Source organism: Pinus tabuliformis, chromosome X (assembly GCF_031772625.1).
Source record: "Pinus tabuliformis cultivar Carrire ecotype Pingquan chromosome X, CPIR1, whole genome shotgun sequence".
NCBI classification, from domain to species: Eukaryota; Viridiplantae; Streptophyta; class Pinopsida; order Pinales; family Pinaceae; genus Pinus; species Pinus tabuliformis.
Window position 1 is genome coordinate 840729907 of NC_142308.1, and position 13992 is coordinate 840743898.

Here is a 13992-nt window from a genome sequence, read left to right on the forward strand (position 1 = left end):
GTTGTAATGCTTCCTTTGATTTGATACTTCTGCTCTTGAATTCTTGCTTGAAGTTGTACTTGAATCTTCTTCTACCTGCATGCAAAATTTGCCTTGCGAAACCAATCCCAAAACAAAACAAAATACCCTTCAACTTACCTCTGTCTGCGAAACACATGTAAGTGCATAATAATGCATAAATACAAATTAAAATTACAATGTGTACCTGAAGTGTGCTTGTCACTTTTGTTATTGACTTGTTGTAGTAGTAGACAAAGACACCCACTCTTGATATAGGCATGGACTCTATGCAAGACTATATCCAAAACTAACCTAAAGATATATACAATAAAAACTGATGACAGACCCTAGACTTGTGATGGACCAAGTTCTAAGTACAACAACAGAGACCATTCTATCAACTATGACAAGACAAGTAACATGAACTTACAAGACCCACGAAAAAAACCTCGCTGCTGCTGCGCGCGCGCCTGAAACCCGCGCCTAAGCCTGCCTGCGACTGAGCGATCTGAATCATGGATCCTCCGGATCCGCCCAGTGGGGATCCGGAGCTGCAACGAGCCTTCTCAAACTTGGTGAAATCTCTCCCTCCGCCAAGACCTAGACCAACAGCAACAAAATTTGTGAAGAAGCTGGATGTTTTACAGGAAGTTCTTCTGCCTCCGACCATTCCACGCATGGCAGCCATTTCCCTAGCAGAGAAAGGGTTAATCGGGCAATTCACAGGACTATGGCCATCTCCCAAAACAGTGCAAAGATGGGTCGAAAGAAATTGGTCGGACAAGATCCAGGGCAAAATATCCATCAGATTCTGTGGTAGAGGATATTTTACCTTTCACTTTGAAACCAAAGAAGATAAAGATCTTATATTCAGAAACGGACCTTACTTTATGGATTCCAGGGGCCTCTATCTCAACAAATGGACCCCGGATTTCGACCCTGAACTTGATATTCCAAACGTTGTTCCAGTCTGGGTTAGACTTCCTCATCTCCCACTTCACTGCTGGGGGGACGACTCTGTGAAAGCAATAGGGAACGCGGTTGGAAAATACATAGACCGCAGTGAACCCAAAGACAACATGCAGGCCTGTGCGCGGATTTGCGTGGAGGTTGATCTGGGCCGTGGACTACCGGAAGCAATCAAACTGAAAGTAGATGATTGGTGCCATATCCAGCAGCTGGATTACGAGAAAATACCCTTCAAATGCAAGGTATGTCACGAATATGGTCACTTTGCAAATAGATGTCCCAAAATAGTTAATGTTGAATCAGAAGAGCAAGATGGACAATGGGAAACTGTTAAAAGAAAAAAATCATCCCTTCCCCTCAAGCCCTCGGACTCTGAAGCCCCTGGTCCTTCCCATCAGCACCCTCCCCTTCAATCCCAGCATCATCCCTCTTCCTCCTCCCAGCAGCCCCCCCTTCATCAACCTTCCTCTCCTCCTCGGATTACCGATCCTTCCATCCCTCCATCCTCTAATCCCTTCGCTTCCCTTTCTGAGGAAGAATCAGTGCCTGATTTCCCCTCCTCTGACCCTCCTCTCCACCCCTCTCCTCCACTCATTTCCCACCCCCCCCTGACTCCCCCTCCACCAGGATTACCAGAAGTTCTTCAAAGGATCATGGGGCGCCCAGCGAAGCTCCAAAGAAACATGGGCCTGGCAGAAAATCGGCTAAACAACAGAGAGAAGAAAGTACCCAGAAAGACATAGCAATGGGCTCTCAGACTCCAATAGAATCCTTTATTCTTGGGCATTCGGATAAAGAAAACAACAACAAGGGCAAAGAGAGGCGAGCACCTCTCCATGTAACCAGTAAATCATGATGAATATACTATCCTGGAACAGCAGGGGATTAGGGCACCCCTCCAAGATAGCAGCCCTCAAGGATTTAATCCAAAGCGAAAAACCCGAAATCGTTCTCATCCAAGAAACAAAGCAAGATCAATCAGAAATTAACAGAGTCATCAACCAGCAAAAGCGTTACAGTGGATGCGCAAGCGAAGCAAGAGGAGCCTCAGGAGGCATTTTAACAATGTGGGATAGTAATAAATGGAATTGTAACTCCACCAGAATACACCAGAATTGGATCCGTGTTAATCTAGAAAGTAAGACAGGTGGAGCAGCGGTCGTAATCTACAATGTATACGCTCCGAATCAGTATAGAGAGAAAGAGGTATGCTGGAACACTTTGGAGGCTAGTATAGAAGAGGAGCGGGACAACAATCTCATTATTGCAGGGGATTTAAATTTGGTTTTGCATGAAAACGAGAAAAGAGGGGGACTTTTCAACCCGGATCCTTTCAGAAATCGTCTTGAGAGTATAATGGAGGAGCAAGACCTTGTAGATATCAGGCCCAAGAACAGAAGATATACCTGGAGCAACAGAAGAATAGGAGTTGGCAATATTATGGAGCGCCTTGACAGGTTCCTCATAAGTGTAACGTATCTGTCCACTTTCACTACAGGCCAGTCAAATATCCTTAATGTCTCCGCCTCTGATCATTATCCAATAACGCTCACTTTGAATAGTCAATGTCGGCTAGGACCTCTCCCCTTCAAATTCTGTTCCATATGGAATCGTATCTCTGCAGCAAATGACGTGGTGCGGCAGGCTTGGATACAACATGTGGAAGGCTCCCCAACCTATATCTGGGAAACTAAATTAAAAAGAGTAAGACAGGCTCTAAAAACTTGGGCAAAGAACAACTACCAAGAGCCTGAGCTGAGCAAAAAGAAAATAAAGCAAGAGCTGGAGGAAGTGCAGCGAAATATTGAAGCCTTTGGGCTGTCTCAGCAAGCCAAAGAGAGTGAAATAAAATTATACTCTCAGCTGAGACAAACCACAAACGACGAAGAAACCAAATGGAGATTGAAGTCAAGACAGCTCTGGCTCCAGGAGGGAGACAAAAATACTTCTTTCTTTCATAAGCAAGCTACGGTTCGAAAGGCTAGAAACACAGTGAGCACAATTAAGGACAGTGAAGGGTACAGCTACAATACTCAGGAAGCCATAAAGGAAGCAGCCACCGCTCATTTCAAGAACCTTCTGACTGAGGATAAAGGAGAGGAAGACTACTCAAGTTTATTACAGCATCTACCCAAAGGAGTTACCCAAGAAATGAACAGCAACCTCAAGAAAGAAGTAGAAGAAGAAGAAATCCAGAAAGAGATTTGGAGTCTTCACCCAGATAAAGCTCCAGGACCTGACGGGTTTCCAATTAGCTTTTACAGAGAGCATTAGCAACTGATCAAAAAGGACCTCATCAAGATGATACGCTGGGTTTTAAAGAAAGGCAAAATGGGGGGATTCACCAACTCTACCTATCTAGCCCTAATCCCGAAAGAGAATAGACCTTCCACCTTTTCTAGATTTCGGCCAATATCTCTATGTAACTCAGCATACAAAATAATCACAAAACAACTGTCATCTAGGCTCAAGCCCCATCTTCAATCTCTGATCTCAGAAAACCAAGGAGGTTTCCTTCCCAATAGGCACATCTCCGACTCTATTCTTCTTGTGCAAGAGGCTATCCACTCAAGCATAAGCAGAAAGGAGAAAGGATTTGTTCTAAAGTTGGACCTTGCCAATGCTTTTGACAGGGTAAGGCATTCCTTTCTTTTTGCTGTCCTTCACAAAATGGGTTTTGACTCCTCCTTCATCACAATGATTAAAGCCTGTATTTCGGAACCCTGGATCTCTCCTCTGATCAATGGGAGACCGTGTGCTGCCTTCCAATCCTCTAGAGGTCTTAGACAAGGCTGCCCCTTGTCTCCCTACTTGTTTATTCTCATGGCCGAGTCCCTTAGCCAAATCTTGGACTTCAATAGGAGAATAGGGCTAATCACAGGCATCAAATTTGAGCAAGGAACAAAGAACATCAACCACTCCCAATTTGCGGACGATACCCTTCTGATAGGAGGAGCGTCCACCACGATAGCAAGGCGCTTTAAAAAGATATTAGATCAATTCATGGAATACTCAGGGGGGAAGATCAACCAGCAAAAAAGTTGCATATATGGTTGGAACACTTCAACTCACACCATCCATAGCATTGCAAATATATTAGAAGTCTCCTACAAGCTTGTCTGGAGCCATTTCACCTACCTAGGGATGCCAGTAAGTATGGGACCGCTGAAAGCTGACACATGGAATGAAATTCTTGACAAAATAAAGAGAAAAATCCAACAATGGGGCACCATGTGGTTGAACCCAGCAGGACGGCTTGTACTTCTCAAATCAGGTTTGGCCTCTCTTCCCATTTATCGTTTTTCTTTATGCCAAGCTCCTGCTGTTTTCCATCTTAAAATGGAAAGAGCTCTCAGACATTTTCTTTGGCAAGGAGGGAAAACGGAAAAAAGAAAATTCAACCTTGTCAGCTGGAAGAATGTCATCCAGTCTCAGGAAAAGGGAGGGTTAGGAATACGATCTCCAAAATTGTTGAACTTAGCTCTTGGAGCTAAAATAATATGGAGAATGATCATAGGACCTACAGCTTGGTGGATGAGAGTTTTAGAGGCAAAATACTTGAACAGCTCGAGGCAACAGCTTCTGGAAACCAATATTCCCAACAGAGATAGCACAAAAATTTGGCAACTCTGCAAGAAAGTCATACCCTTCATGTCTCAAAACATCTCAAAAGTCCCAGGAGGGGGCAGTAGCATCAATTTCTCTACAGACAGAATTCTTGGACAGCATCCTATTGGTTCAAAAATGGAGGCTACCCCTGCCATAAACTGGCTAAATGGAAAAGGAATACGGTACTTAGCTCAAATATCACATTGGGACAACCACTCCCAAGCATGGGTAGGTTGGAAATTTCCGGATTACCCCAGGGAGCTAGAAACCAGTCTTGCTGCCTTAAAGAACCTCCTCCACAGTAAAGCTCCGATTCAGAAAGGCAAGCAAGATGGTTATCGTTGGGACCCAACAGGAACTCAATATACGGCTAAAGCAGGGCACCAACATCTATGTGATAGCACCTTCCCACAGGATATCTGGAATCAATGGAAACTTGTTTGGAGAGCAGAAGCACCCCCCAAAGTCAAATTCTTCATCTGGCTGCTCCTGAAGGGGAAAATATTAACAGCAGAGAATCTAAAGAAAAGAGGTATAATGGGACCATCCAGATGCCCGAATTGCTGCAGGTCAGAGGAAACCATTCAACACTTGTTCATAGATTGCCCGGTTGCAGATGAATGCTGGAGAAAGTCGGCCTCAATCGGGGGTGCTCCATGGGAGCCTCAGGCAACCATTGCAGACACAATTCATAAATGGAGGAAAAATTGCCCATGGAAAGGAAAAGATAGTAAATTGACGCAAAGGATATGGAATGCCATTCCCCTAACTCTCCTATGGAGAATCTGGTTGGCTCGAAATAGACGGGTGTTCCAGGAGAAAGGCTTTAACATCAGAGCTATGTGTCTCAAGGCACAGAACTTAGCGGTGGAGACAATCACAGTCCACACCAAAGGTAAGATAGAGATTACTAATTACAGTATAGAAGAGAGGAACCTGATCAGTTATGTCCAAGAGAACATAACTAGTGCTCAGGAATTAAGCCAAGGAAAGACTCAAAGGAAAGAAATAAACAGGGTCTGGAAGCTGAGGTTAAAGGAAGCGGAATTTGCAAGCTAGTTGAGAAACTGTAATAAGTTTTACTTATTCTTTGACGGCGCTTCTAAACTAAATCCGGGTCAAGCCAGTGCAGGGGGACTTATATGCAATGCTAACGGCGAAAACATACTTCAGTTCGAATGGGGACTGGGGGAAATGTCCAACAACAGGGCAGAAGGGCTAGCATTGTTCCAGGGCCTCACTCAGCTGATTAAGTTAGGAATAAGGAAGGTTATAGTGTTCGGGGACTCAGCAATTATCATTAGACTCATGGCGCAGAGGCTGAGCACGCCGAACATCCTTCTGCAGCAGATAAACTACAGGAACCAGATTCTTCGAGCCTCAATGGAAGAAATCACCTTTTACCACATCCTCCGTGGACTGAATAAGGAGGCTGATAAGTGCGCCAACAGGGCATGCGAGCGCCCCAAAGGAATTCTGAGCTGTAACAATAAATCCTCCTTACAACCGTTACCATGATCATTCCACATCTAGTCAGCAGCAGGTGTACCGTGGATACTAGAATCTATGACAGCCGGCAAACAATCAACTCAGTTGGCAGAACAGGTATGGTAGGCAAGATTTTGTTCAGAAGCAAGATTGGGAGATCTACTCAGAGTATAGGAACCAAGCGAAGCGCAGGTGAAAATTGTCCTCGCAGGCAGACCACATGTGCAATTCAGGTTAAGTCTTTGACCATGAACTGGAGCATTGGGAGATGTAATTGGACCCTTTCCCGCTCCTCAAGCCTGAAGACAGTTTCTATATATAGATTAAGCTACATGAACCTCCAACACATTGAGAACGACTGTGTTCACGAGCAGACGAGCAATCCCGCTTCCGCCAGTCTTCATATAGTTCGTGGGAGCCAACAAAAGCACAACAACTCTGTGCGTGCTGAGGAAGCAGTTTGCAACAAGCAGAGAGATCCGAGCCCCTGTGTTAAAGAAGAAAATAGAGCAGTCAAGAACCATTCAGCGTTAATGGATCGCCCGGAAGACTGCTTTCATTGCAGAGATCTTCAGGCTGAATTTGAGGAACTGCGAGCTCAGCAGCGGGCCATGGAGGATCAAGTGCGAAGTCTGGAGGCAAGACTGGAAGACCAATACCGAATCCTTAATGAGAAATACCGGGCTGAGATAAACCTATTCCTTCACAGGGTCAGCTCCTTACATGAGCAATTTAACAATCTGGCCAATAGATGTAGCCATGCTGAAGAATCGCTCACTGTCCTCAAATTCATGATGGACAAGCATTTCAAAGATACTCCATCCTCTTCCAGCGCTAAACAGAATGAGCCTGATCCTAATCCAGAAGCGTCTACTGCAAGGAAGATCAGTCACATAGAGATAGATTAATTATGTTATGTAGTTGTAAATTTTGGTGTCTGCAGTTTGTTCGGATCTACAGTAGTTTAAGAAGCCTCAAAGGCAGGAATACTAAAACAAGGATCAAGAAAAAGAACTTTTTTGTAATTCCTTGGATCCAGAATGCTCATGAAGCTCTATATGTATGGCGAACAACCTTCTCTTTTTTTCAGATCAATATATAGCACCCGAACTTTGTCTAAAAAAAAAAAACATGAACTTACAACATCATATAGATTTAGTAAACTTGGTGTCGCATCAAGAATATGTAGCATCAAATGTGTAGTATCAAGAATAAGACATCCGAAATGTGGTATCAAAACTAACTGTGACATATAGAGACATAGAGATATGACCGAGTACTTACGTTGTCTTGCAAAAACATATGTCAAAGATGATACTCATATTTCAAATGTCAACACTAATCATACATACCTTGTTGTAGGAGACTTACCCTTGACTGTTGATGTGTGGTCCTTACTGCAGTGATCCTCAAATGCATGTTTTTTCTTGCCTTCTAGGAGCTCGATATTGAATCTGTTGTATCTATGTAATTTCGGATCTCCAGGGTCTGAAATTTCGTCCTGTGGTAGCCCTCTGAGTCCTCTTTCCAACCCCACAAGTTTGATCAAGATTGGATTCTTCAAGAAAGAGTTATGCCCAATCTCCCACAATGACCTGATTATAGACTAGTTTAGTAGAGTGAACTTGTATGAAGTGCCACGTGTCACTGTTGCGACCTTCGGCCCTGAAAACGCTACTCAACAAACTACAATCCGTCCTCTTTATGTGACTATTTATGAAATTTGAATCCAATGATCAGAGAGAAAGTTATGACGATTTTCCCAACGTCACCTGTTTGACATGGAATTCGAGAGCCTGCAAAAACCCTAACTTCCTCATATCATATCTCTGAAAAAATAGCGAACCAAAATCTAAAATTCGGTCACGAGGTTCATCAAGATTTCGACTCAAATGGGTTTTAATTTCAGCTTCTGAAGCTTCGCACATGTTTGAAGCCACAAAATCCCTACTAGAGGAGGATATGAGGGTCATTATTTATATGAATGTCTAGAGTTGAAAGGGTCCTCAACAAGTGAACGTTGGAGGGATTTTAGGAGCAATTTCTTTTTATTAATTATTGACTATTCAATGGCCACAACCAATTATGAATGCCATGCCACAACCCCATAGGGTTTTAGCCCACTAACTGGGGATACTAACTTCAAACATGAATATCTCTCAAACCATGAAGAATTACTTGGCGTGCCATATATCAACAGAAACATATCGACGAGTAGAATCCATCTAGAAGATCCTTGACTCAGAATAGAGTAAGTGGTCAAGTTAAAATGCCCATGCAAGATCAGGGTAGCCCCTAGTGCTACTTGGGTTGACATCAATGACAACCACTGATCAACAAACCCCAACTCAAAGGGACGACAGAAGGTCTGGAAAAACAAAGGCAAGAATGATGAGTTAAGTCATTACTATCATACTTAATTTCGCATGCTTTTGTTACTTTTTTGGTTCTTTCATATGCTTAGCAACTGAGAGGCTACTCTTATTGAATGCAATTAGCATCTACAAGATGTAATTTTGTTCCTTTTTATTAAGTCGAATAAAAGTACGAGATTTTTCCCTTTGGAAAAAAGGGGAGAAAAACATCAAAATTAAAAATTAAAAAAAAAAATTAAATAACCCTTTAAAATATCAAAAAGACATTTAAAATAAAAGATAATTAATAAAAATTAATAAAACACTTTTAAAAATAAAATAAATAACTAAAAAATATATAAACCCTAATTAAAATTTAAAAATAAAATAAAAAATTACTAATATATGTTTTTTAATTATAAAATAAAAATAAAATTTTAATTTTTCAAAATTATTAAATAAAAATTTAAAGAAAAATAAGAAATAAATTATAATTTCCGCCGACAGGGGTGGGCAAATGGTTGGTATTCGGATATCGGGGTTGCCCCCTCCCCCGCGCAACACGCATGCGAACTTTAAAGTATGGTTTATGGTGACGGTACCTCTATTGTGAGAATTCTCCACAAGCTACGTCTATGGCGTTATAAGTTGTTGTGGAAATCATTCCAATGTTGGTATCCTAGGCGATGAAATATGGGTGAAGGGAGAACAGCAGGGCTCGTGACAGAGACCATGGCTCACCTGGGTGTTGTCTTAGTTGGCGCAGCGCACTCGCTGGCCGACCCACAGTGGAATGGATCAACTTTGATTTTCAAATTAGTATATGGGACCCAAGCACGACTCTGCGAGGCAGATTTTTTCTTGGTACAAAGCCTGGCCAGGAACTCAAGCACTTTATCTCCAATCTGGACTATGGGTTCACCGTTCAAGGTGGGCTGCTCTCTTTGCATCGAGAAGGTAACCCCGCCATATTGTTTATGCTTTTCTAGTTGGTCTGTCATTTATTCTATGGGTAAACTTTGCGAGTATTCCAGAGGGGATTTCATGGAGTGGACAAGGGATCAAATGGAAGTCCCTGAAGACCTTCTCCAAGGGAAGCTCTAATGTCTGAGACTTGGAGTGTTAATTGCTCACGCTCTGGTTGTTGTTATAGATTCTATCTTGTGTTTGTGCAAGCTCGGTTTCGACTCTACCATTGTTTTGGTTTAGCATATGTGACCACCCTTTTTTGTAGCTTGGATCTGTGGTCGTTAATTTCTATCCTTCGCCCCTTGTGCTCTTCAAGTTGTTGTTGTTTGGGGGCCAGTGCTTTGTGGGTAGGCTCTCTAACTAATTGGGTGTATGAAGTTAGTATTTGGGAGGATGTGGGCTTCATTGACGCAGTTATCCCTAGAAATTTCCCTGTTTGAGGAAGTCTCTCTTTGTCTGTTTCAGAACCTCTCCCCATCGGGTGTTTAACGCTTTAAGAAAAGGCAAGTTTCCTCGTGCTTCTGGTTGGTGTTCCTACTTCTATCCAATCAGGAGATTTGGAGTCCTTTCGAAAACCCCGTTTGATATTCTTCTAGGTTCGAGGGTAATGTCACGACATAAAGGGAGGCAACGTCATGGGAGTGGCCATCATTTCAATGTAGGTCGTCCAGCCAACAACCAAAGCTCTTCTTCTAGAAATTCTGCAGGTGTGGAACGTGAAGGTGAGGTGGCTCACACTCTAGACCACTCTCCAAGTCGTGTAGTCGCACTAGCCTCTTTGGACTCCATAGCGAAGCAACTAAGAGGCATTCAGGCCAACATGGATATCATTAGAGAACACAGGTACGAGGACCGTAATGAGCTAGTTGCATATATGAATGACATTCAATTTAGTCAAAATGAGATTTTGGAACAACTAGACAATCTCTGACGGAGCCATCGTTGCAGTAATGAGCATCTTCACGATTTGGAAGCTCAAGTTGAACACATCGACTTCCACATGCATGAACGTGTTGGTTATCATGTTGCTCCCCCTGTACTTCCTCCCCATCCCCTCCTTGACATGTTGTTGTTAGTATTTTTATTCTTTTTGTCTCCTTTGTGCGATGTATGGCTATTAAGCCTGGCGGAAATAATGCTTGTAAAGGTCTATCTTTGGCATACTCTGTCCCCCAATGCCAACAAGTCCAGTCGGAATGAGTTACCAGGGGATGTAGAGACATCTTTTGTACTACTTGTTTTTATGAGAATCTAATAGAAGAAATTTCACAGAAAACAGAAAAAACCAAACAAACAAACAAAAAAAATTGATTTTAAAAAAATAAAATTAAAATAATAATAATAATAATACTTTGATGTTTTTTTTAATACATACTTATTTAAAACTTTATTTGATTTATTATAGTTTTGTATATAACTTTTTTAATTTTGTTTTTTTTTTCTCCTTTTTAACAATTTTTTTAAATTTCTTGCATTTTTTTTACTTGGTTTAAATTTGTTTTTAAAATTATCTTAATTTTTTTGTTTTAATCATTTTCTTTTATATATATATATTGGAAAATACCTTGTTTTGAACTATTTAATTTGTTCTAAAAAAACCATATTTTTTTAATAAAAAATTGAATTACATTTATTTTTTAAGGGCGTTTTTCATGATTTTGCGTACACTAATAGTAATTTTATAAATGATAATTTAAAAATATTGTAATTTTAGTGCATTATTGAAGATGGGTCAAGTTGTTTTAGGGTAAGATCTCAAGAGAACTACAATTTTAACTTTAAAGAGGAAAATAAATTGTTCTTGGTAGAATTACTCTTTGATTTAGGTGTCGAATTTTAAGGTTTTTTAGTAATTATATTTGGTTTATAATGCCATGGTTGAAAAATGTTGAAATTTAAGACTTTTTGTACTCGTGATCTTTGGTTTTAATTTCATGGTTGAAAAATGTCAGAATTTTAAAGGTTTTCATAATCATGTTAAATGATCTTTAATGTCATGGTTGAAAATTGTTGGAATTTTAAGGTTCTCCGTGATTATTATTTTGGTTTTTAATGTCATCGCAAAAAAATGTTGGAATTTTAACCTTAAAAAGGTGATGTAGCATCACCACTTTTCGATTTCGGAATGTTTTTTCATGTTTTTGCGCAAAAATAGGAGTTTTTTGGGCTAGAGTTCTTATTTTTGAGATTATAGTTCTCGTTAAGTTGGTAACATTGTTGAAGTCAAGTGTTTATTACATGACCATTTCTTCACTCAACTACAACAAGAGATTTGGTTGATGTACAACATATTGGGTCATCATTTTGAAGCATGCAAATGATTGAATTTTCAAATTTATACATTTACTAGTGAATAAAGGTGGGAAAATTCTTTGTTGCAGCAAGAAAGAGAACAAGTCTAAAAGGTAGGTGCTGCCACATAAAAAACAACACTTCAAAACTTGCGGTTGCCACACAAGAACCAACCACAAGAAACTCAATTGCCACTCAGATTTTCAAAGAGGGACTCAATTGCCACTCAGATTTTCAAAGAGGGAAAACACAGTTCAAGAAAATCAGATGCAAGGTTGCATGAGGGCATGCAACATCTTTTGTTGGGGAAAATGTTCAGTCATGAAAATGACCATCTTTTTACCTCCTTTTTATTGTCTTTTTACAAGCTTTCCCTTGACCTTTTATCCTTTTTCGCCTTCCCATGACCTTGTTTTACTCCATTTTTATGCTTATATGTGGGATTAGGATCAATATTTTCCAACACATTTATTTTAGTATTTAAATGAGTTCATGATTAAATATTTGAAAAATAACGTGTTTTCACTTATCTTTGAAAGTTGGGTGAGTTTGGTGATGGTTATAGGTATATTTGGAGATTCCAACAATGCAAATTTTTACTACTAAGGTCCAAATTCGAATTTCTTCTTCAAACCTTGAAGATTTGATGAGGATTGGGGAGGATCACTCAAGTATCTTGGATGAAAAAGAAACATGCAAGACTTGTTATCAAATATTTTGCAGAGACTTGTGACAAGATTTTTAGAGATGTTACTTGCTAATTATTAACAAATGGTTGTAACCAAATGAGAAATATGTGGATCTGAATTTATTATTACTTATCTTAATTTAAAAGAAATTATTTGTATAAATAAGAGTGTCTTCTCCATTCCGAAGGGAGGCCTCTTGGAGCCTATATCCAACTTATGATGGAACAGAATAAAACTTCTTAATATTTCATTTTACATAGATTGGCATTCCCTCATTTTAGATGCAGTATGTTTTGATTTAGGTTATGATGTTACAGAATAGTTCGCTACTTTGTTCTTGGGAGAATTGAGCTCACTCCACATAGTTCATTGTTGCCTTTTATTTCATTTTATATTCTATTATTTATTTTATGCAATCTCATTCGGTGTGCATTATTCCCTGGTGAATATTTCTCTCTATTTTCATTAACCTCTCTTATGTATGTTTATATTAGTCTATGTTATATATGTGTATAGATTGCAACAAGAATTTAATTTGACAGAGTAGAGATTGCTTTTTAACCAAGTCTAAACTTGTTTCTTGGCAAAGATTGGAGTGGTCTACAAAGTATTACTACAAGCCTCTTTCAACCACAAGAGTTGAATAGATATGCTATAGCCTATTTTTCTACCCATGGAGACCCCAATGGATGTTAAAGAACTAGCTAGATTTGACCAAGTTGCTTTCATTTGATTTCATTTAAAGAGTCTTTCTATTTGATGTGTGAGTGTTACAACTCTTTCTTAATCAACAAACTCCACAAGTGAATGGAGTATTGTTGTTGGAGCCACTTAAGGCAGAAGATCTCACAGCCTGCTTTTTCATCTATGAAAGCTTTGGTAGCATCAGATTAGAAAGATTAGTTCTTGTTTTGCATTGAAAGTTACATTGTTAGTTTAGAATTTTATCTAAGCTTGCTAACAACAAGAGCAATAGTCCATGGAAAATGGTGCAAGGAACTAACATGGTGAGAGCACGATCCCTACATAATAGCACGAAAGATGCCAAGTACATTCACAGTGCCAAGATTGATTGAGCTTGCTTTTGATTGATGGGGTGTTGTGTGCTTCATAAGGGTGGCAAGAGCGGGGAGGGGTGGAGGGGTGGAGTTATTCTTTGCCCCATTGAATCAATTGAAATAACCTACTCATGGGGCTTAGGATCCACATCCAATAATCAAGTTGGTGGGGTTATTCTTTGCCTCGATGAATCAATTGAAACAACCTATTCATGGGGCTTAAGATCCACATCCAATAATCAAGTTGAGGCTTACGCGCTTTTGCAGGGCTTAATATTAGCACATGCTCAGAAGATATCTAGCATTTCAATTATTGGAGACTCTAGAATCATTACTCAAAGTCAAAGACACTCCCAAATGACATGCAATTCTAAAGAAAATCGTGGGGAATCTACAGGAGTTTTAGTCAAATGAGGTTCATCATGTTTTGAGACAACAAAATAAGCTTGCTAATTTAGGAGCTACATTGGCCTTGCTAATTTTTGGTTAAGTTTAAGTTAAACCTTTATATCAAAAGGGGATGCCAAATTGTGGTTCAATGGGAATTGTGGCATGCAAGTGATG

General features: G+C 40.1%; 2 protein-coding genes across 2 annotated transcripts in view; one reads left to right on the forward strand and one right to left on the reverse strand.

Annotated features, from left to right (window-relative positions):
* The window catches only part of LOC149142370 (pentatricopeptide repeat-containing protein At1g18900-like), a 105449-nt gene that overhangs the window by 69912 nt on the left and 21545 nt on the right, over window positions 1–13992 (reverse strand). The window lies entirely within an intron of this gene.
* On the forward strand, window positions 1822–3243 carry LOC149142371 (uncharacterized). The gene has a single exon (XM_089451464.1). The coding sequence runs from the start codon at window positions 1822–1824 to the stop codon at window positions 3241–3243; it is 1422 nt and encodes a 473-aa protein (XP_089307590.1).

Coding starts and splice junctions, on each gene's coding strand:
- LOC149142371 (XM_089451464.1), top strand. CDS start 1,822: ATGATGAATATACTATCCTGGAACAGCAGGGGATTAGGGCACCCCTCC.